This window comes from Botrytis byssoidea (assembly GCF_014898295.1).
Source record: "Botrytis byssoidea strain MUCL 94 chromosome Unknown BBYS_014, whole genome shotgun sequence".
Taxonomy (NCBI): Eukaryota; Fungi; Ascomycota; class Leotiomycetes; order Helotiales; family Sclerotiniaceae; genus Botrytis; species Botrytis byssoidea.
The window spans coordinates 702,091-723,213 of NW_024065855.1; the positions used below are offsets into that span (position 1 = coordinate 702,091).

Consider the following 21,123-nt stretch of genomic DNA (forward strand, 5'->3'; position numbering starts at 1 on the left):
CTGCATGAATCCATACAAAACCATTTGTCCCTTCAAAGCTTTTTTTTATTTTTAAGAAGAGGCACGTCAACCATTCCGCCAGGATTTGTTCTTTGCTCCTCGGCAGCACTCAGTGCCTGGAGTATCTGCCCTGCCTCAATTCCCTCATCGCCGTGTCCAAAATCTATTCCTCCTCCAAACACTGCATCGCCAGGCATGCCCATTCCTATATTTCCAAAACCATGATTATCCATCCCCGATGAATCTGCCGCAGAGCTCGCTAGCAGTTGCTGAAATATACTATTATTCGAATATAGCGGGTCAGGTTCCCGGCAGAAAGTGTAAAAATCCTTATTTCGGTTATCGGGATCCTCAAATCCAAGATTTACTAAACTCTGATCCATACTGTTCGTCCTACATGCTGTTAATACTAGATTTTCCTAACCATGTGTGGTTTCGGAAGAATAACGTACCACTCCATTGCATCCATGACAGCAAAATCGTTAAATATCGAATCACCATCGGTTTCCAGGCTGTTTGGGAGTACTGTTTGTTGCAAGTTGGGAGATTGCTGGAGTAACCCAAACGGCATTTGATTACCGGCCCGGCTTTGGTTCTGATTCTGTTGAGGAACGCCCCATAAGTTTAAAGCTGTGGTATTACCGTTGTTGTAAACCGATTGCGGGCTCTCCGAAATTCTTGTAGGAAAATTCTTTGTAAGAGAGCCATTAAAAGAGTGATTAGACTGCGTCACCGGCTGGTCAGCAATTATATCTGAAGGAAGTCTTAGGTAAAATAAGGAACAAATTTTTATGGAAGTGAGAACGGCAGGGTTGCACGCTAACCCTAATCCTCGAATTTTCGAACAAGCTTTAAAAATAAAATGTTCACACAAGTTTGCAAGATGGAGGATTCATAACCAATAACATAAATGGACTTACATGTGATGTTGGCGGAACTAAATTCTTCGCATATTGGAGATTACTCCTTGTAGGTCGTGATTTATCCATGCTATTCATTGATTGTGATCGGAAGACTTGAGGACTATAGGGCTGACTGATTTCGTAGCTGGCTGTACTATTAGGCGTTTTGGCGGATTGAGGTGTTTCCGCGGCTACTGGCACCATGATATCAAACGCAGCTTGGCTTTCACGTCGGTTTTTCAGCAAGGCGATTTCGGCAGCATCTTTGAAGGATTCAAAAACTGGCCATGCTGGCTCCATGGTAGAAACGCACATATCTAATTTGTACTTCCAATCGTCAAGAACTGCGACGTCACGTTGTCAGCAATTGCTCATCACAGAAGACGAAAGAAACCAAAAAATTTTAGGCATTGGGGAAGAATCAGGATCCGAGAAGTAGGACATTGGGAAGGGAAAAATAAAACTAAGCTCACCAATATGCGTATTATCAATACTTCGCAGGACCGCATGAACAACATCGTATGCTTTCTTGGTGTAGTACTCAAATGTCGGTGGAACTATTAGAAGTCCAAATGTATAAGAATGTCGTTTCAAAAGGTGAACTATCTGCCGTGCCGATCTTGTGCAAGGTTCTAAATCAGGACTTCCCTTTCTTTGACCATGTGATAAGAGCTGACATTCCGCAAGTGTGGTGAAATATGCAATATGAAGATGATAATGATGCGGTAGCAGCAAAGAAGCTTGTTCGCTGTTCATTGCAGTAGAATCGAAATATAAAGGCTGCGATTGGGATCGACTCCAAGTATGTAACCTTTCCAGTAATCCAGTGCTGAATTGGACAGTTTTTGCACTATCGGATGCGCAACTTGCATCATTCAAAATTTGGAGAACTTGGACGAGACGATTGAAAGTGCTCAGGATAGAGGCTGGAACTCTAGAGTTTCCAACAGCGCTCCTTCGCACAGTGAGACAGTCCGTCCAAGGATCCCATTCTTCCAAACCATCTTCGACTAGCATCCCAATACAATCCAGATCATCTGATCTTAAATGTGGGCGTCTTCGTAGACGTGCTGCGACCAAGGTGTCCAAAGCAAAACAACCTAGGAACACGTGCTTAGATCTCGAGTTGTGCCTCGATGATTTTGGTTCCTCAACCAACGGTTTCTCAAGACCAAGCTCAATAGCAATCCTGACGGCCTGTCCAATAAGTATCCAGGCCCTGTTTAAATGCCCAAGTCCAAAATTTGTGAGAGTCAAGATTAAGAGAGCTTGCACATGGCCAAGGTCTAGATTTCCTTCTTCATTTGGAATAAGAGCTCTCGCGTGTGTATACATTCTTTCGGCCGTCCACACATCTTGTGATACTAATCCCTGAGCATGAGGTATATTATTGATAGCTCGATGTTGGAATTTGGCATAGGCTATTGCAGCCCATAAAAGTGCGTGATCTCCACTGACGACCTCTGCTCCACTGGTCCTTGTTTGAGAATATTGATACGATATTCTAAATAAATCATGTTTTTCTATAACAGGGAGCCAACAATGAGTGTAAGAAAAATATACATCAAGGAGATGCCAGGTCTCCGATGGAAGCTCGGGCAGATTTGATCTACCAACCGCAGTAGCTGGATGAGCAGGACTCAAAATCGATCCGCGGTGCGTGATGGGCTCTGGAAGACTGTTGGAAAACTTTCCGACAGAGCCTCCAGCTATTGGAGACGTAGGCGGCTCCTCTTGAATCCGAAAATCGACTTTCTGATCGGACCAGCCGCTGATTGAAGTCCGTGGTGGAGGCTCATTATCTTGAACAGATATTGGAGAATCGGATTGGGCGCCTAGACTACAAGTCGAGAGTCAGCAAAAGTTAAGCTCCCATCTAAATGGATCAATTTAAGCAAATTCCATATCTTCAAATTTCTTTGGACATTTAGCTAAGACTGAACTGGCGATCGAATGTGAACAATAAATCAGGTTAAAATTTCAACTGCTTTGGAAGTTCGGAGCTGGAGATATCAAACTCGTTATAAAATTTCAGGCAGGGTTGAACATTGAGAGATGTAGAATGCGAATAAAACCAATTATGCTCACCCTAGCACAGGTCGTTTCCCTGTTTGGACATCTGAGTCGAGACGTTTTCTCTTAATAATGTCCCCAGTACTAGACCCAGGCCCCGGTTCCAATATTGGTAGTAACCTTTCCAGTTCTCTTGATAATTGGGACTTCCTCCATACCTCAGCCAGACTGTCCGATTGCTGTCCATCTTCATTTCTCCAAATGCTGATAAGTGCCTCGTTTGTCTCGTCCCCATTGAATACTGCCAAAATTTCATCCTCAACCCCCTCCACTTCTCTTATTGTAAGACCCCATAGCTTCTCAATCCCACGAACATATCCTTCTGGTAGCCCGCGTTTCTTTACATTCGCGTCGTACGAGCAAGTTCTACCGTGGGTCAAACAAGTCGAGCATGATGGCCGGTTGCCATCGCATTTATCTTTGCGGCTCCGGCACTTGTCGCAAGCCTGAGAAACTCGTTTTCGTGTGCCCTGTAATTGCTTCTTCGAGCCGCCCTGCAGAGCCTTGGCCTCCTTTTTATTGTTCGATGGCGCCCATTCAGGCTTCGAGCTCCGGGTGGAGTTTCCATGTTCCATTTCTACAATGGATAATATACATCAAGGGACGATGCCCGCTTCAACCCGAGATATCTTCGCATGCGAACCATATGTATGCCATTGATCGATTCGTTTCTCACTTCGACCAGAAGGATTGTCTTTGGAACTGTACCATATCAAACTGATTGTCGTTCTGAGTCGCGCGCGAAGGTCACTAGCAGCTCTGTGGGTGTCGTTATTCCTGTCAATGGTATCGCGATGATTCACTGCATTGATTTTCACCCAGGTAACAGCAATTGAATATCTTAAAGTTGTCCTTCATTCTCCATACAAAATTTGACATTGAACTCAAATTCATCTCGTCGTTTCCCCATACCCCACAGACGGCCAAGAGTCCGAGCTAATTCAACTGGAGGTGGAAGAATTCTCACCCGACAGCCGCTTATTAATTAGTACCTGACCATGGCCATTGGCTAGTCTACTAGGTCTAGGTTGTGGATTGAAGGGACCTACATTCGGCATTTGCGATTGTGTGTCTCGGTGCTTTTTCGAAAGAGCGATCAAGAATGTAGTTCGATAAGTAACCATTTCTGTACAATTTCCCTTAGTTTTGCTCTTGTTATATTATACTTATTCATGAGAAAAAATTGTCGACTGTAATCAACTCTTCCCACTTACCTTACCATTTTTGAGTTTGTCGCTTCGTTGGACTGTACTGCAACGGAGCCCCTTCATCCTTGATTTTAGTCAATCACGTGCTACGGGACGAAATCCAGAATGCGAGCAAAACGATGTCTATAACAACTCAAGTCATCTCCAACGATGGAACCATGGATATAGAAAAGGCAATACAGTTGAAACCAGGAGTACAAACGAAAGGTCGAATTTTCCCCTCCAATGCGTCAATCATTCTCATAGGTTCCCGAGGGTCGGGAAAACGAAGTTTGGGTTTTATTGGAGCAACACATCTTGGTCGACGATTGATAACTGAAGACCACTATTTTCAGGAAGTCACAGGCCTTTCTCGTGCCGCTTACGTTCAGAAGAATGGAGCTCAAAACTTTCACAAAAGAAATATCGACGTTGCGAGGCAAATGTTATACGAAAACAGAACAGGATGCATTATAGAATGTGGAATGGCAAGTCTCGCAACAGAGGTACAGAAGACACTGTAAGCACAATCCTTTTCTCTATCTTCGCCGTTCAAATTCTTCTATTCGTTTCAAAGTTTGGGATTGTCTCAATACTTACAGCCAGGGTTAATGTTCAAATATATTTACATACCTGTATTTGAGTACCATTCTTGGAATTTTCCACTAACTTGGCTGATCTGCTAGTCGAGAATATACAAAAACAAATCCCGTGATCTATATTCTTCGAAATAGTCAAAGGATTCGAGAAATGCTGAACATAGGAGATTTCGAAGCTGCACGTTACGAAAACGCCGATGCTGCTCATCGATTTTGTTCAAATTATGAATATTATAATTTGCATGATAGAAGTTGTGATGGAATGGCGAGTCCGAAAGATCAAGGACTTCCCAATGTTTCATCAAAATTAAAACATGCAAAGGAAGACTTCTCGGCATTTCTAGACTTCATCACGGGCCAAGGTGTCCTTCGTAATAGTTTAGAAAGTCCGTTCTCTATCGCGGCTTTGCCACCCGAGTGCAGACTGTACACCTATGCATTATCTATTCGTATGTCGACAATTCCTGACCTGGATCTTCAACAATTGGAATCTGGAGCCGACGCAGTTCAGATCAAGGTTGATGCCCTGAGGTCTCCCGATATCCAAAGGGATTTGGCTAAACAAGTTTCAACGGTAAGAAGGGAACTTGGGGTACCAGTTATCCTCCATGCCGAAGAATATGCATTTGAAGGTCTCTCATTGTCCTTATCTCAAAAAGAAGATGTCTATTTTGCATTACTTGAGCACGGGCTTCGGCTGGGGGTTGAGTATATCGTCATCGATCTTAAGCATTCATTTGATCGGGTCATGCAGCTTGTTCGGTCTTCTGGAAGGACGAAAACTATTGGACACTATCTTCATCGTGTCGAGAATTCATGGGGATGGGATGACGAGTCTAGGATGATACAATACCGGAGAGCCGAGTCGATAGGCTGTGATATTGTTAGGTTTGCTCGTGCAACCTCGAAAGAAAGTGACAATGAGACTGTTCGCGGATTTCTGAGGAAAATTGAAGCTATACCAGGCCATCTTCCAGTGATCGCCTATAATCTTGGAGACCATGGAAGGAGTTCGCTAATTGAGAATCGAATTTTTACACCAGTAACGCATCCTGTCATGAATTCCACTGTTAGTAAAAGTCAACTCCGACAATTTCTGCCAACAGCGGCAGAGGCTCGGCAGGAACTATACCGAAAGTCTATACTCGATCCACTCCATTTTGTACATCTTGGAGCCAGTGTAGCCTACAGTTTGTCTCCAGCGATGCACAATACAGCTTATGAAGTGTGTGGTATGAGCAACGATTTTCAATCGCTACAAGTCAAATCCGTTGATGATATTCATGCTATCTGTCAGCGACCTGATTTTGGTGGAGCAGCCATCACACAGCCATTCAAAGTCCAAATCATGTCGCAAATTGGCCCAAAAAGTTACCATGCAAAAGCTATTGGGGCTGTGAACACTCTCCTACCACTTCGGCCGTCCTCGGGAGGCAATTCTCTTGACGGTACTACGCAATCCTTACTTCAACACGCAAATCGTCGAAGTAAAACTGGACCCGTCACTGCTTATTATGGCGACAACACTGATTTCATTGGGATAATGACATGCCTCCGCCGTAACATATCTCCAAGAAATGTCGTTCAGCCATCCAAAACAACGGGACTAGTGATCGGTGCAGGTGGTATGGCACGAGCAGCTGTGTATGCCATGATTCAACTCGGCTGCCGCAAAATATTCTTATTCAACCGAACACTTGAGAATGCTCAGAGAGTTGCTGATCACTTCAATTCGTGGGCTACTAGTTTGAGTAATCATGGCAAAATTGTACATGTGTTGCAATCATCGCAGGAGCAGTGGCCACAGGGTTTTAGCCCGCCTACTATGATTGTCTCCTGTGTCCCGGCACGAAGTGTGGGCGATCAACCGCCAGCGAATTTCACGATGCCTGTACAATGGCTGGGTAGTCCTACCGGTGGAGTTGTTGTAGAGGTACGTATTTTAATCTTGTCTTTCTACCTCAGTACTCGTATCCAGAACCCTCTCCAGGTGATTCTCATACTCCGTATCGAAGATGTTCTTTCCATATTTATATGCATTTTAATTCGCTTAAATGAATCTCATCCTTTGTTTGAGATCATTGTTGAAGCACGATACGCTCCTTGTATTGGATGCAATTTATGAACTACTCATCATTTCTACGCTTTCGTCTTATATCCCGCAAACTAACTAACATTCCACAACAGCTCTCCTATAAACCTCCACTTACAACTCCTCTCCTCTCTCAAATCCGCCAATTTCGCTCCGAAACTAAAATCGCCTGGGTAGTAGTCGACGGCCTTGAAGTCCTTCCCGAGCAGGCTATCGCTCAATTTGAGCTGATGACTGGTGTCAAAGCGCCCAAGAGACGCATGAGAATGGAGGTATATTCAAATTATCAAAAATATGGGGAAGCAGAGGGAGATAGACAGGCATGGATGGGATGATAATGGGTATGAAATTGTATATAAAATTGTGCATGATTTAGCGTGTTGTTGTAACGTAGTTTAACACCGAGTAGGCCATATCACCGAATGGGCCACTTCAAAATATATCAAAATTAATACTTTTTTAATATTTGTATTTTAATAATCAATTATTATTTTTTAAAAGAAAATTAATATAAAATAATAATGAAAATTTGGTTTTTTATAAATCTATTTTTGATATAAAAATTTCTTATATTTTCTAAAAAAAAAATAGAAATTGTTACGATTTTTGTTATAAAAGAAATATTTCTATAATAACTATTATAATAATTTGAATTTTCAATAAATAATTAGATTTTCATATTATTTATATAATTAAATTTTCTAATTTCAATTTTTAGAGAATTCTGTTTATAAATAAAAAAAGTGCATAGTTATACACAAACGAATTTTGTATATAAAAATAATGGCCCACTTGGTGATATGGCCCACTCGGTGTTAAACTACATTACTGGATTCTTGTTTATATTAGCTATGTGGAGTTTTCATGGGTGGAGAAAGGAAAGCGGAGACACCAAGAAGCAACAAAATTGGATGGGGAATGGGGTTATGGGTCAGGGATAGGGGTAGGGGCTAGTTGATGAACTTAAATTTGACACACTTATATACACCGTTCCATGTAGAATGCACCGAGTGAAGCTGGCATGTGGCTGGATGTTCAAAGTGACGTCCGCAAATTTCTTGGAGATCCCAAAGCCAAGGACACCGGGGTAAATGAAGTAAGGAAATGCAGGATGTCCAACGTTTACTTTTTGTTTCCGGTCTATTGCAAAATTCGCTGTTACAATCACCACACATCCTATGCAAATACCTCTCGCAACGGTTCCAGCTTGTTGATCCAGAAAGAATAATCGGCGGTTCTATCGCCTAGCACATCGATTGATCCAAGTATACTCCTGTAAATCTATTGATATCTGTTCAAGAAGAAAACGTGAACATGAACGATTTTATGGTAAAAACATGACTCTAATGCGATTCATTGATCAATCACAATATCTATGCTCTGTCCAATAATTGAAGTTAAAAACGCACAACCACCATAATTAAACATAGCCGGCCATTATTCTCGATCCATCTCTTCTGCCGAATGGTCTATCATCAGAAATCGGATAGGATGGTGGTGAATAGTTTGTTGAAGATACTAAAGGGCGGAAAAGAGTTGAAATTCTTCATGATGGTGCCAAATCCTTCTTGCCTTTTACTCACTGTCATCAAGTGTCCACACCTCTTCGGACATGGAGAACCTTCACATTGAGTTGTTCACTAAGATTTGTGTGCCTCATGATCTGGATTCCTGGTGTTCCGTACCTGTCAACATCAATGGTAAGGTATGACATGGCACCAAAATATGCGATCACAGTGCATATCAAGGGGATCATCTTCAAGTCATCAATGCTCTTCTCGATGAAAATTAAATTCTTGATATTATCATACTCGTAAACTCATTAATATCAAGGCACACATATATGCGTGTAGTAATGCTAAGCGGCAATCATAGATGCAGTTCCTCAGAAATGTGCATCTGGTGATCCCTAAAACAAAAAGCCAGCCTCCAAAACATTATAAACACCAAAAACCAAACACAAGTCGACTCCATCCCTTGAGTTGCCCAGTTTCCTACTTTAAAGCAGGCCAGATACTGTTCTACTTTAGACAACTTCGACATAAGCACTCTTCTCGTTTCCTTCTTTGTCCAATCCAATTCCACTTCCTTCTACGTTTCTTCTGAAGGCCTCTTCGTCTTCCTTCAATTCTCTTAATACGATACCATGGGCATGTCTGGCCTTCAATTCGGAGCTGAAGAGTCTATCCATACTCTCCAATGGAATACCCTTAGTTTCAGGAACCAAGAAGAAGACGAATACGATACTGCACATCATCAAAGAAGCAAAGAAGATGAAAACACCCCATCCCATAGCTTTGAACATTTGTGCTGTGAAACGAGCAACCAAGAAGTTGAAGAACCAGTTACTGGCGGCTGCGAATGCTTGACCAAGTGTACGGACGTGCTGGGGGAACATCTCGGAGTTGATGACCCATGGAGTACCGTTCCACGAGGGAGTGTAGGAAGCGGTCCAGAGGTAAAAGAATGCCATGGCGGATTTACCGCCTGCGGAAAGAGTAGTGGAAGGGTTGGCAGAAGGGTTTGCAACGGCGATATAACCACCGACGTAGTATAAACAGATGGCTCCTGCAAAGGCACCATACATGAGGAGATTTCTGCGTCCAAAGTTGTCGATAAGGAAGAAAAGCCAAATGAGTGTAACAACTGCCTTGATGACACCAAAGATACCTGTAGTGAGAAGCGAGGCATTTGTACCGATGATACCGATCTCCTTGAAGACGGTAGGAGAGTAGTAGTTGATGGCGTTGATACCAGATGTGTTTTGCCAGAAGAAGAGAGAGCAGCCGAGAGCGAAACGGTACATGACTTTGCGATCATTGCCGAGAGCCCTGAAAGGTTGCCAGAAGCCGAGTCCAACAGTGGCCTGTTGTTGTTCGAGAGCAGCTTCAATACTGGATACTTCCTCGAGCATGTAGATATCATCTTGAGGAAGTTTTCTGATCCAGCAGAGGTTCTTGAGGGCGGTTGCTCGATCACCACGGCTCATGAGCCATCTTGGGGATTCTTTGATCAAGAATAGTCCGGCAAACATGAGACCAGCAGGGATCAATTGAACAGCGAATGGAATGATCCACTGTCTGTGGTTTGCGGGCATAGTAGTTGAGACTCCATACTGTTCACATGTCAATAAATGAAATCGCGTAAATGTACAGAGGTAAAACCTTACGTTGATCCAGAAGCCAACAACGCCACCAACTTGCCATCCCATCTCATACAGTCCGACCAAGCGTCCTCTAATAGCAGGAGGAGAAAGCTCAGAAATGTAGATAGGAGTCAAATTGGAAGCGCCACCAACACCAATACCAGCCAAAACTCTGCCACCGTAAATTAATCCAAGACCTCTATCGCCATTGGCGCCCAACATCATTCCAGCGCCGACAACGAAGACGCCGGAGAACACTTGGAGACCCATTTTACGACCCAAGTAGTGACCAGCTGCATAAGCGAAGAGAGCTCCGAAGAAAGCACCAGCTTGATAGAGTGAGACGATATTTTCGGAGATAAGGAGAGCTTCATCGGCTGAATATTGCGACCAATTGAATTCGCTCTTGAATGATGGGAGAGCGATTGTTCCGCCGATAAATGCGGAGTCATATCCAATCATCACTGCACAAAACGCGGCTCTGTATGATAGATTAGATCGATGAACTCATGCATATTGGACGGAATCACTTACACAGTCGCGCAGAAATATACGCGGGCGTTGTAGACACATGCTGGCGTAGGCCGATCTGATGAATGTCAATGGCTACTCTTTCGAAGGACCCTCAAGATATCATACCTTCTACCAAAGTCAAAAGACCCATCTTGAATGATTTTCTATTTCAATACTGCCAAAATTTCGAAGTTGCTGATCTCGCAAGAATCCTTGGCGTTGTGAAGAAAAAATTCTTCGAAGTAACGTGAGTCACAAGCTTGAACCCTTGGACCTGCCCAATTGCAATGTAGTATTGTGATATCGCAACTTTAATAGAATTGCCAAAGATCACTAGATATTCTTGACAATCAAGTCGTTTATATGAAAAGAGATAGAAGAGAGTAAAGATGATGAGACGAAAAAGACAACTCGTAACGGAACACCCATTTTATAAGAAGAAAATCCAGATAACACTTGGTATGGTGAATCTTCAAAATTTGATGGCAATCCAGAACTTACTCTTGGCCACGCTTACGGCTCCGTCTTCCTGGGACTGGACAGGGAAGTCTGGGTTGTATTCTGGGGTAGAATGAAAGATTCATGTTCATTTTGGTATGTGTCTTGGCGAGTTTTTATCTTCCGTGCGAGGCGAATTCTATGCCAATGCTATTGACAAAAGTCAAAATGACCTTGCTTTTTGGTTGTTGGTGGGGAAGCTTAGATAGCACACGAGGGAGGACCTAGCTTAGGTTCCGCGTCCAGAATGCCATGGGGTGGAAAGGGGAAGAAGATTTGGCGCGCGAAGGCGCGGATTTGAAGGTCATCATGCACTCAAGATTGGGATTTGGCTGGCTTATTGAGATCTTACTAGGTTACTTCAGGTGTGGACTACTTCCTTAGATGGAGAACTTGATGGGGAGCGAGATCTTGTGTGGGAGAGTGTGGGAGACCCGGAAAAGAATATCAAAATTGAGGGGAAAGACCTTTTCCATATTTTTTTCTGGGTGCGACAGACGAACATGATTGGCGATCGACCTGGCTAGCACGTGGAAAGGGTTACCATGGTAGCTCTCCCCATGGGGAATCAGCGGGGGAATTCGCCCCTTTAAATTAATGTTCTATTTGATTTAAATATGAAGAAAGGAAGGAATGTTGAGGCTGGTAATCTTTATAAAACACTAATCAATCTGGCTGCTCCAAAATATTGATTATGTGCTGCAACTTGTAACCTAAAGATCAATTTCTTCGTTGTTTACTCCAATCTGGCAGTATCTTGAGATGTTAACCTCCCAAAACATTTACCCGACATATCTTAATGCCATGGCTTTCTGAATCACTTGTTCTTTCACGAATTCACTCCTCTGTAGCCAACACCGCCACCCCAAGACATTTAAGCAAGCCTTTGGTTCTTAGCTATAGCTCTACTTAAACCTTGAGACGTTGATGGCGTAGACAAGAAACTGGAAGCTCCGACCAAACTGCAATGAAAGAGCAGCTAAGAAACAATTATTTCGGGAACACTAACCTCAAATAGTAACCCATCGCTGAAATGTACAGTGCCGTCGCTTAAAAATTCACGGCAAGGGGCTTCTAGCTAATCATTGGTTCAATTGAGTCAAACCCTACCCCACGTCGTGTGGGATCATTCATGGTGTTCACGGACGGCTAAAGAAATTTGCGGGTTGATCGAAGAGTAGGGTTCTGATTTCACAAATCAGATCTCATCCAAACAAATCTATGAGAAGCATGAAACTGTGCATTGTGTGTACAAAATTTTGGTGGGGTTCTGCTTCAACCTTCCAGATTATGAATTTGCGACGCTTATATGTATTTCCGCGCATTGCAAAGCTTCTTACAGGTCAAGACGTATGGAATTGACATCAAACCAATTAGCTGGACAAAGTATAAACTTGATTAAATTGCTCACGGGCTAATGCCATTAGACCCTGAGACTTGGCTCATAGAGAATACAATTCTTTTCCCGTTGACTTGTTTGTTTCATCTCTGCTCTTCCATCGATAACAAGATATCTCCACGATTTCAGAAGCTCCATTTCCTCGGTTATCTCTCGAAATAACTTTTCCGCTCTCATTCGTCTCCTCATCATTCCCAACTCCAATCCATCATAACCTTATTCATATTAGATTCATATCTTTTTGGATACGCGATTTGAGTTGCAACAATTTATTGAATATTAAGTTTTATCTGCAGCTATGTCACAAACAATCACCAGCACCGTTGACGCCACCATTCCCTCCGGAATGATGGAGACCCCGCCCCCGGATATCTCCCACCTGGGTCGAGTTGCATACCTGTTTGGGTATCCAATTGCGCATTCTCTCTCCCCTCTATGTGAGTTCAAATCCTTGAATCTTCCATCACACCATCTGCTTTAAAGCTGTTCATCACCCAGCATCACTCCTATGGGGACATGCCCCAAATCCCCAGAGCTTGCTGCATTCGAGAGAGCGATCATTCATACCTTGAAAATTCAATGCTCTATGCATAGCTACAAGAACTTTCACAATGCACCTCCTTCTTTTCCCTTCTAGGTCTCCAGCTAACCAATAATCCCACCACCAGTCCATGGCACAATCTTCCGCTCATTAAACCTCAACTACCTCCAATATCTATATGAGACACAAAACCTGAAAGATTGTATCGAACTCACTAAAGACCCCAAATTTCTCGGCGCTTCCGTAACCATGCCCTTCAAAGTAGCCATCATCCCATTCCTCGACCAGCTTACACCAGAGGGCGCTGCCATTGGTGCCATTAATACTATCTACCACCGCACATCACCCTCTGGTGAGAAGATTCTTTGTGGAACCAACACCGATTGTATTGGTGTCCGCGAAGCTATTCTTCAGAACGCATCAGCAGCAACAATATCAAGTATAAAACGTTCGGCAGGTATGGTTATCGGAGGTGGAGGAACCTGTCGAGCAGCCGTCTACGCATTGAAGAAATTCCTCGGTTGCGAGACCGTATACATGGTCAATCGGGATAAATCTGAATGCGACGCTGTGATTGCGGAATGCAGCAGTAACGGATTCGGAGACAATTTATTGTATATCGAGTCGGTAGAACAAGCGAAACACTTAGCAGCACCCACAGTAATCATCTCTGCAATTCCAGATTTTACACCAATATCCGACGATGAGCATAGAGCGCGAGGAATCATTACAGAATTCTTAGGGAAAGAGGGAGAGAAGGGAGTAATTTTAGAAATGTGTTATCATCCAAGTCCCGATACACAGATTGCAGCACTAGCTACAAAAGCTGGATGGCAGGTAGTAGGAGGTGTAGAAGCGATGATTAACCAGGGGTTGGAGCAAGATAAGGTTTGGCTGGGAGTTGAGCTTGAGCAGTTACCGGTAAAGGAGGTAAGGACTGTTGTTTTGGATAAATTAGCGAATGATAGGGCGAAGCACGCGAGTTCGTGATTTCCAGGTTAAATGTATGCGTAGGACACAAGTCCGAGAGACGTCACGATCAAGTGTAACGATTTTGGCTATTTAGAAATGTGATAAGACTTTGTGGTTAAAATATAAATGGTTGCATGGGCTGTATGTAAGATTAAGATAGATTATACTCAAGCAATGAACTCAATTTGGAACATCCATATTTCTTTCTCACCAAGATTCCTAAGTGAAAATCATACCTCCTTGTGGAATAAAACTTCCTATTCGGATCCGAATTGTATTTGTAAATCTCTACACCAACAAACACCACTGATCGACGGGCTTCTCGATATCTAGGTCTTTAATCAGCATAAAACCCCCACCACACAATCCCACTACGACGCTTCACCACGCCTATCATCGGCCTCCAATCCTTCCTGATACAACCCCACTATCAGACCTATCAAGTCTTACTCATCCGCGTGCCTGCCTACCTACTCATACCTAAGCCTCTTTATTGTGAGCCATCCAAGACAAGTCTCCTTCCTCCGGTGCAGTTTAGACACCAATTAATATCTAGAGGTTAGCAAATAACAAAATGGCCGATGAGATATCAGATGCAGAACTCCAAGAGATCTACGCGTTTGCGTTAGACTTGGGGAGGAGAGCGGGCAAAATGTTGATGGACGGGGTAGAGAAGAGATGTGAAGGCGATGAGGGTGGGAAGGAAGAAGAAAAAATGAATGCGGTGGACATCGTTACACAAACTGATTTGGGTATGTCTTCGAGTCATTCACGCTGGGTATTGAGGGGGGAAGATACGTCTATTTGATGCGTCAGGATGGCGGGATTGAAAAGAGATATACTGATCACGTGAAATGGATAGATGTTGAAGCATTTGTTAAGCATGAGATATTAAGTCGATATCCTTCACATAAGTAAACACTGTCCCCTTCATTCATAAAAGCTAGCTCACAATGCCCAGATTCATCGGAGAAGAAACCTATTCCTCCGGCTCCTCCAAACAATACCTCGTTGATGACTCCCCAACTTGGATCGTCGACCCTCTCGACGGAACAGTGAATTACACACATTTATTCCCTATGTTCTGTATCTCCATCGCCTTTTGTATCAACGGTATCCCCATCATTGGAGTCATTTACGCTCCAATTCTCGATGTCTCATATTCTGCTTTAGCCGGACACGGCGCTTGGGAAAACGATCATGTGGGAGCTAGTGATGGGACTCCATCGGGCGGCTCTAGTTTCGCGTCCGGCAGTTTGAAGAGAAAGAGGAAGTTACCATATGTAAAAGGAAAGCCTCTAGGACCAGAAGCGCCGAAAGGTTGTACGTTTAGTTGTGAGTGGGGGAAGGATAGGAGGGATATCGAGGGAGGAAATTTGAGAAAGAAGATTAATAGTTTTGTAAACCTGGCTACTGAGATCGGAGGTAGAGGTGGAAAAGGAGGAATGGTTCATGGGGTCAGGAGTTTGGGGAGGTGAGTCATTCCTTCGCATCTCCATCTTCTATGATGGAGAGGACGAGAAATCAAAAGACTAACCCTTCTGTGACATTTAGTGCAACGATGGATCTAGCATACACAGCAACTGGAGCTTTCGATATTTGGTGGGAAGGCGGTTGTTGGGAATGGTTCGTCAACTCATTCGATTCGTAATTCTACTTTCTACATCAACTTAACACACACCCCAGGGACGTAGCAGCAGGAATTTGCATTCTCCGCGAAGCCGGCGGTTTAATAACCACCGCGAATCCTCCCGCCAACCTCGAGACTGATCCTATCCAAGAAGTCAGATTGGGTAGTCGATTGTACCTAGCTATTAGGTATGTTCATTCTCTCATTGCCCTCGAGAAATTGAACTCCATACACCCTGTATTTTACCAATCCGGTCAGAAGAATTTAATAACTAACCACTTTCCTCTCTAGACCAGCAGGCGATACGCCCACCGAAACAGGAAGACAACAACAAGAGCGTGTAGTTAGAGAAGTATGGAAGAGGGTGGAGGCATTAGACTATTCCCGTCCTGGAGCATAGTGGAAGGGTAGTATTGCATGTACAGAACTCAGATGAGGTACGGCGCTGCACAATGTTGTAAATAAGCAACTATATACTGTAGAACGTAGTTGGATTTACATGCATGTACACTGATCATTTAATTTCGATGCTCTCTTAACAATGATGTGTATGTTGCAATCAGATTTGTATCGATGTTTTTATTTTGTGAGGTTTCTCATAAATCCTCACATATATCTATCTATTTACTAAATCCTTACTACCCCTCTAGTTCCATCCGATCGCCGACGCAATATTCATTGCACACAAATAGCCATATGTTCGAAAGAAATCCAGCCCTTTATCGATCATATTTCAATAAAGCACCTTCAAGCATCGTCTCTCCATATCAGTCACAAGAGCAACTATAGATATATCAAGGTTGTGTTTAATCTACCAACGCTCCGTTAAGGACATCTTTCTAAAGGAAAGATATGCCCCTGCAACCACTATAGATCGCATCGCTGGGTGTCTATCAAAAGATAGAAGGAATGAGGAAAACAATAATACAAGAGATATAGGGAAACTTGAATGAAAGGCCGGAAACATTCCTGTGTAGATTGGGTATCAACTCTTCAGAATGAACGCGAGAGAAGGGAATTGGGACGAATGAAGAGGAAAAAAGAGATATACTTAGGATGATAATATCAAAATGTATCACTGCACCTGAAGGACTCAAGGACGAGACGTGGAGAACACCTGGTTCTATGAATTTGCGCCGCCGTTAATTCTCTTTCCAAGAAAATACAATCCCGTCCCGTTTGCTAATAAGCAATTTATTCAGTCATGATCCTTTCCGTCTTTCCGCTACCGTACGCCACGCTATGGGTATAAATCTTCGAATATAGCAAATTGCAGATTGATTTTGATATTAATCATACGATCGTAAACCAGAAATCTAATCGCTAGAATGTGTAAAAAGAGCAGAAATAGATTCTCCATAATGATTCCTTCTAATGGCTTCGGAGAGTAGCTTTGATAAGTCTAAGATTTGCAACTTCTTTGCATCTTTTGCCTTCTCTGGAGGGATAGGGAATGAGTTTGTAACGACAATGGTGTCGATACAGTCACAGTTTTGGAGTTCTTCAAGAGCATCTCCTCCAAAGAGGCCGTGCGTAGCAATACAATAGACCTTCTTGGCACCACCGCGTTTGACGACTGTTTCAGCTGCGGCGATCCAGCTGCCAGCTTTATCAATCATATCGTCAACGATGAAGACGGTACGATTTCGAACATCTCCTACTAATGTAATCATCTGTTCGAGACCTGGGTCTTTAAAGCCTTCTTCTTCCTCATCCGATACATCACCAGCAGCGTCTGCTGTTCCACCTAATGCGTGTGGCTCAGGATTAAAGATTGAAGATGCCATAGAAATCGACATAGGATCATCTTCGGGACGTTCGAGAATTAATGAAGATGACATTGCGGATTGTGTAGGCGAAGGATAGTCATCTGAGACGATATGACCTTGAACCAATCGGCCATGGGTGACCTCTCGAGCACGCTCATCAGTATACTGCGCTTCAATCGCTTCATCAACTGGTGTAGATCTTGGTGCGGGGGTAGTGTGTGCTCGTATCAAAGGCGAGGATGCTCCAACGGAATTCCGATGCCCAGATCTGATGGCAGATGGCGCGTTGTGCAAACGTTGTGGTGGAGAGGGGTGACTGTCTTGACGGGCTCTTGTCTGATGTGAGACTGAATCACCGTCCAGTAACATTGATGAGGTAGGGTCTGCTTCTCCGTCATGTTTTGGCTCTTCTGCCGTCTCTTCTTCCGCTGCAGGAGATGCGCCAATATGTAGCTTGTTGATGTCTCCATGCAAATCTTCGCCTGTAGAGTTTTCGATTTGATTCATGATCATACTCATTGACATGTTTGCGGGGGTTCGTCTTCTGTCTGTTGTGACCATTCCGAAATTGAGTTTCAGAGCATCTGCCAGAGATGTTACTCTTTTGGTGCCACCAGCATTCTTCGAAACGCAAACAGCCTCAGTCCACTCCTGCACATTGCGCCGAATCCAACGTGCAATCAATGGTTCCGCGTGAAGATTGTCGACGGGACATTTGAAGAAGCCTTGCATTTGTGAAGCATGGAGATCGACAGTAATGACATGATTAATTCCGGCAACGTGTAGAAGATTTGCGAGCATACGAGCAGTGATAGCTCCTCGATGTGACTTCTTTTTTGACTGTCTACTGTATGGGAAGTATGGCAGAACAGCTGTAGAAGTTAGCAATTAAGTCTTGCGATAGTAAGAAATAGAATTCGGCGCACGAACCTGTAATTTTGTTCGCGGATCCTCCTTTGCAAGCAGATATCATGATCAAAAGCTCCATGATACTATCGTTTATCTTAGAGCTACCCGATTGAACGACGAATACATCCTTCTCTCGAATGCTCGTCATGATCTTGACGCTTGTCTCCCCCTGGAATTTATTAGCTGAATAGCTTGCTTCTCTGGGAGTTGAGAAACAGTACATTTGCGAACTGAGTAAGCTCGACTGGGGCCGAAGCCATTCCCAAGTTCGTACATATTTGATCTGTGAGCTTTGGGCATGAGCTGCCGGCGAAGATGAGTGTATTGCGCATCTTGGGTAATGTTGTTTTTTTGCTTGAAGATGCTTTTTCAATGTCAAGAGGAAAAGAAAAAGTTTTGGCGAGAGATCCAGGATATGTAGTGGGGTTGATTGCACTAGCGGGGGTTTGGGCTGAAATTTGGGAAATCAATCAATGACAATGAAATCAAATGTTCATCCATCCCTTCACCAAAATTTATCATTTCTTCACGCAAACCTCACTCTGAACAGGGCTCACTTCATTCAATTCAAACATTTCGAGCCAGTCTATCAATCAATTAATACAACCAAATATCACAAATGTACAAACGTTCTTGCCGCCACTAAAGCAATGGGAATTCCACATCTAATAACATTCTTACGTCCTTATGCAACTCTTGATTCGTTAAAGGGCAATGATATTGTGATTGACGGTCCCGGTTTGGCATATCATATCTATCATATATGTTTAGGTACCAAAAAGTCCGCGGGAAACTACTTTGAAGCAAATCCATCATATAAAGAGCTCGGAGATACTGTACTGGCATGGCTGGATGGCCTAGAACGGAATGATGCTGTTGTGTGAGTTCTACGGGACTATAAGCTTCTCTGCATTATACTAACTTGTAGCAGGAAAAGGATATACTTTGACGGGTACCTACCCCCAGCCAAATTAGATGTTCGTTACCAAAGGCTTAATCGAAATACGCAGCAACTGGAGAAATATCACAAAGAATACGCGTCTGGTTTGAGGTACCGACTTTCATCGACAAGCCGAACTATACCTACATCGTTTCCTTTCGCATTTTCCCCCCAGCGTCCCAACTTCACAAAGCTTCCAGCATCATCCTTTCTCGTACCTGCAATAATTGAAGCTTTACAAAACTCTAACAAATACAAACATCTCGTCACGATTGTTCCTGGGGAAGCAGATACATATTGTGCCAGCTACGTTAGCCGATATGGTGGAATCATTCTCACTGGCGATTCCGACCTTCTTGTTCATGAAATTGGCTCCGACAGTTCTGTGAGCTTCTTTCAAGATGTTGAAGTTTCATCCAAGGCCGATTCATGGATGCTACAGTCCCAAATATTTCATGCTGGATCCATCATCAAGCGATTAGGCCTTCCCCCTTCATATGGTATTCGTGCTCTTGCCTTTGAGATCTTCATGGATTGTCATGGTAGCTTTTCCAAGTTACTGAAACAGGCAATTGCGTTAACCGCCATCAATCAGCACAAAAAAATGTATGAAGATTTTGTCAAGGAGTATTTGCCAGTGGAAATTAATGTAGCCACTCTCAGTGCGGAGCTGGTCAAACCTTCTGAAGTGAAGACTGCTCTGCAAGTTCTTGATCCTCGTATTTGTGAGTATGTTCTTCAGTTTCCTTATTTTATGAAATGTCTTGACCTTTCCCAATCTTCAAGCGGCTCCCAGGATGGCGCAAATAACATCAACATTTTTCTTCCATTTCTCATTGATTCCCCATCTCGAACCAATGCTTGGGAGATGTCCACATCCATCCGACAATTGGCATATGGTTGCATCAATCTAGTACTTCCAGTCGAAGAGAGGAGGACCTCCGTTTTTGAGAATAAACGACAAGCCAATGCTTCGCGCGGGAGGGAGTGGGAAATTCCAGGTGCTTCAGACATTCCAGAGGCTTGCACTGAAATTCTAAACTTTCTTCGCGAGTCACGGTCCAAGTCCAAAGGACAAAGCATTACTGACCATTGGACTTTAATCTCATTTACACAAGATGCCCAGTGGTCGGAGTCGATAGACAAAGTAAGCCTGGGCAGGAAGATTTTGGCTGGACTCCAAATCTCAGAACCATATAACACTATCCGTAAGACAAGTGAGTGGGATTGGGATACGATACATGTCATAGCCCAAATCCAAGGATCTCATTACTCTTTCAGAATCTTGAAGCAGATGATAACCTTTTTGATCCTGATTGGTGGCCGTAACTCAGTCCCTTTACCATTGTTGCAATTATATGATACGCTTCAAGACCTGCCATGTCTTAGTGATCTCATTGGATTCGAGCAAATGGACTCCATCTTAAGGACGATGAAAGAAACAATTCTTGGAGATTCGAGTCAAACGATTGAATTATCTACTGCCACTTCTGCGAAAACATCTAAGCAAAAGAAGAAAAGGAAGCGGGACAACTCGAATCGAACTGGTACAGCAAACAAAAAGCCAACAAATCCATTTGATGTATTGGGTACTGATTGGTAATATAATCGTCTTGACAGCCTTCACTCTAAGGATGATACTTGGTATTGAATTGAATCAGCTGCATTGATGATCTTATGATTTTCCGCAAGATCTTGTTCGTGTCATGTAGAAAGACACTTTATCCTGCGTTTCATGGCAGACATGATAATAACCATATAGACTCTATACTTTGTTCAAGAACAAAAAGATACAAACCACTCCATGGATCAAAACAATTGGACAGAAGCGTTTTGTGTCGCTTAATGGTCCTCCAACCTTTCATCTCTTCCTAGTAGACTTTATAGCAGCCTCAGTAGTCTCACTACCATGGCTGCAGATGAAAACATTTTGGACTGGTGTGGAATTTTGAGC

General features: G+C 43.3%; 7 protein-coding genes across 7 annotated transcripts; 4 read left to right on the forward strand and 3 right to left on the reverse strand.

The window, feature by feature from the left end:
- Nucleotides 1–32: 32 nt before the first annotated feature.
- Nucleotides 33–3,550, reverse strand: EAE97_007372 (uncharacterized protein; the record flags this gene model as incomplete). The annotated part of the gene is made up of 5 exons (XM_038877887.1): nucleotides 33–393; nucleotides 453–724; nucleotides 921–1,246; nucleotides 1,376–2,742; nucleotides 2,991–3,550. The coding sequence occupies 5 exons, from the start codon at nucleotides 3,548–3,550 to the stop codon at nucleotides 33–35; spliced, it is 2,886 nt and encodes a 961-aa protein (XP_038731372.1).
- A 752-nt stretch (nucleotides 3,551–4,302) lies between these two features.
- Nucleotides 4,303–7,188, forward strand: EAE97_007373 (uncharacterized protein; the record flags this gene model as incomplete). Its single annotated transcript, XM_038877888.1, has 3 exons — nucleotides 4,303–4,682; nucleotides 4,849–6,694; nucleotides 6,949–7,188. 3 exons carry the CDS (start codon nucleotides 4,303–4,305, stop codon nucleotides 7,186–7,188), a joined length of 2,466 nt encoding a protein of 821 aa, XP_038731373.1.
- A 1,691-nt stretch (nucleotides 7,189–8,879) lies between these two features.
- EAE97_007374 (uncharacterized protein) lies at nucleotides 8,880–10,662 on the reverse strand (the record flags this gene model as incomplete). The annotated part of the gene is made up of 4 exons (XM_038877889.1): nucleotides 8,880–9,968; nucleotides 10,023–10,479; nucleotides 10,533–10,587; nucleotides 10,638–10,662. 4 exons carry the CDS (start codon nucleotides 10,660–10,662, stop codon nucleotides 8,880–8,882), a joined length of 1,626 nt encoding a protein of 541 aa, XP_038731374.1.
- Nucleotides 10,663–12,706: 2,044 nt separating this feature from the next.
- EAE97_007375 (uncharacterized protein) lies at nucleotides 12,707–13,939 on the forward strand (the record flags this gene model as incomplete). Its single annotated transcript, XM_038877890.1, has 2 exons — nucleotides 12,707–12,845; nucleotides 13,077–13,939. 2 exons carry the CDS (start codon nucleotides 12,707–12,709, stop codon nucleotides 13,937–13,939), a joined length of 1,002 nt encoding a protein of 333 aa, XP_038731375.1.
- Nucleotides 13,940–14,495: 556 nt separating this feature from the next.
- Nucleotides 14,496–15,951, forward strand: EAE97_007376 (uncharacterized protein; the record flags this gene model as incomplete). Its single annotated transcript, XM_038877891.1, has 6 exons — nucleotides 14,496–14,673; nucleotides 14,784–14,835; nucleotides 14,883–15,395; nucleotides 15,476–15,547; nucleotides 15,608–15,739; nucleotides 15,843–15,951. 6 exons carry the CDS (start codon nucleotides 14,496–14,498, stop codon nucleotides 15,949–15,951), a joined length of 1,056 nt encoding a protein of 351 aa, XP_038731376.1.
- Nucleotides 15,952–16,867: 916 nt separating this feature from the next.
- EAE97_007377 (uncharacterized protein) lies at nucleotides 16,868–18,561 on the reverse strand (the record flags this gene model as incomplete). The annotated part of the gene is made up of 3 exons (XM_038877892.1): nucleotides 16,868–18,192; nucleotides 18,251–18,398; nucleotides 18,451–18,561. 3 exons carry the CDS (start codon nucleotides 18,559–18,561, stop codon nucleotides 16,868–16,870), a joined length of 1,584 nt encoding a protein of 527 aa, XP_038731377.1.
- Nucleotides 18,562–18,879: 318 nt separating this feature from the next.
- EAE97_007378 (uncharacterized protein) lies at nucleotides 18,880–20,772 on the forward strand (the record flags this gene model as incomplete). Its single annotated transcript, XM_038877893.1, has 2 exons — nucleotides 18,880–19,109; nucleotides 19,161–20,772. 2 exons carry the CDS (start codon nucleotides 18,880–18,882, stop codon nucleotides 20,770–20,772), a joined length of 1,842 nt encoding a protein of 613 aa, XP_038731378.1.
- Between the last annotated feature and the right edge of the window lie 351 nt (nucleotides 20,773–21,123).